The 1,930-nt window shown below is 21.6% G+C and overlaps 2 protein-coding genes across 2 annotated transcripts in view, besides 1 other annotated feature; one reads left to right on the top strand and one right to left on the bottom strand.

The window, feature by feature from the left end:
• Positions 1 to 117: 117 nt before the first annotated feature.
• Positions 118 to 978, top strand: EDI_118490 (uncharacterized protein; the record flags this gene model as incomplete). Its single annotated transcript, XM_001737076.1, has 1 exon — positions 118 to 978. The coding sequence occupies one exon, from the start codon at positions 118 to 120 to the stop codon at positions 976 to 978; it is 861 nt and encodes a 286-aa protein (XP_001737128.1).
• Positions 979 to 1,010: 32 nt separating this feature from the next.
• EDI_118380 (uncharacterized protein) overlaps positions 1,011 to 1,930 on the bottom strand; it is a gene marked incomplete at both ends in the record, with an annotated part of 1,186 nt that continues 266 nt past the window's right edge. The window contains 3 exons of the mRNA XM_001737075.1: positions 1,011 to 1,064; positions 1,119 to 1,592; positions 1,889 to 1,895. Coding sequence (XP_001737127.1) covers positions 1,011 to 1,064; positions 1,119 to 1,592; positions 1,889 to 1,895 — 535 coding nt within the window. The remainder of the gene's footprint in view (positions 1,065 to 1,118; positions 1,593 to 1,888; positions 1,896 to 1,930) is intronic.
• Positions 1,569 to 1,591: a sequence feature (AT_rich).

Here is a 1,930-nt window from a genome sequence, read left to right as displayed (position 1 = left end):
AATAAGAAAAAATAAGTGAATATGTTATAGATGAAGAAACACATGAAATAGAAATAGAAAGTATTCCAATTATAATTCAATTAATCAGAAATAGAATGAGTAAATATTGGAAAACAAATGATTAGAATTATTAATAATAATTCAATTCCAATTAATGATCCAAATTGGTCTATAATTGTAGAAGAAAGTATTAAAGTAATGGATGATATTAATTTAAAAATGTTTAGTCAAAAATATATTACACCAGAAATAATTAATGATGGGATTGGAAATCATGTAATTCAAATATTTATTGAAAGAAGTGAAGAAATAAAAGAAGTAATTGAAAAGATAATGAAAGAAATAGATATTATTATTTCAAAGAAATATTTTATGTTAATAGTTAATGTTATGAAAAATATTAGAAAAATTGGTAATAAAAAAGAAGAAGATGAATTTATTAAAAGAATTAAAAATCATTTATGTGGAAGAGGAAATATTTTTGAAGAAGGAAGAAAAGAATGGATGAAAGGAAAAAGAGAATTTATTGAGTATGGTTATTGTATGATTCTTGAAATTTTAATTGAACAAAGAAAGAAAGAAATGATGAAAGAATTTTATCAATTAAAAGAACAAAGAATTGAAGAATATATTAATCATAAAGAAGGAAGTCATGTTGTTGAAAAAATAATTGAATATAATACTAACGAAGAAAATAATCAATTAATTGAAATGATAAGAGGAAAAATTTGGAGAATTAGTATGAATAAAAATGGTTCATTTGTTATTGAAAAATTATTTATTAAAAGTTCAATTGATGGTAAATTAAAAATTATTGAAGAAATGAATAGTAATTATGAAGAAATTGAAAAAAATTTCATTGGAAGAAAAGTAATTGAGAAGATGAACATTATTGAATACAGAAATAATATTACTAAATGGAAAAGATTAATGAATATGAAAAAACAAATTATGGAAACTATTATTTCTAAAAAATAAGATTGAATCTTTTTATTTGATTGATTTTTTGATTAATTTCTTTTCTGTTCTTTTTTTTTTCTGAGAAAAATGAAGTTATCAAAAAACTTGAAAAGAAAAATAGTAGAAAAAGAATTATTTTATAGCATTTGTTTCTTAACTATCTGTTGGATAACTTTATCAAACGCCAAATGATTTTCTTTAAATAAGTGTTGAAGTGAAGAAAAGGAATGGGTATCCTTTAAAGAAGAAATTATCTTTCTAATTTGACTACTATTATAAAAATCAACTAGATAATTATAAATATTACTACATAATTCATTCATCAATACGTCTTCGTCTCTTTGAGGTTTGTCTATTTTTTGTAAAGACACTTCTTTTGGTGTTTCATTATCACCTCCTCTTTTTTGTATATCAACTGCACGAATTACATCCCACTTATTTTCTTCAGCAAGAGAAATTGCATTTTCAGTACTTTGTTGATCAGTGAAACAAATGAACACAGTTATAGTTGAAAATTGTTTTTGCTTTTGGATATAGATACTATAAATCTGACCACAATTTTTGAAACAATTAAATATACTTTTTTCATTGATTATTTTACTTTTCGGTAATTTAATTTTTAAATTATAATCCTTATATATAGATTCTATATTTTGTTTTATTTCTTGTTTCTGTTCTTTTTTTGATTTCCATAATTCAATATGAATATCTCCTTTTCCTAATACATTTTTTGTTGGACTACTTAATGCACTTATAGCATCTTCTTCATTAATATAAGTAATAAAAGCATTTTTCTTTTTATGAATAAGTTCAAAACGAATTGAACATTTTAATTCCAAATCCTTTTTTTCTATTTCTCCAAATTTTGAGAAATATGTAATAATATCAATATCATCAACTGTTGAATCAATATTTGTTACATAAATACAATTGTCCTTATGGATAGGTTTATTAAATAAGAAATAATAAA

Source organism: Entamoeba dispar, genomic scaffold, assembly GCF_000209125.1.
Source record: "Entamoeba dispar SAW760 scf_1105229460331 genomic scaffold, whole genome shotgun sequence".
Taxonomy (NCBI): domain Eukaryota; phylum Evosea; order Mastigamoebida; family Endamoebidae; genus Entamoeba; species Entamoeba dispar.
Note: the sequence above shows the minus strand (reverse complement) of the source record. Positions and strands in the feature narration are given on the sequence as shown.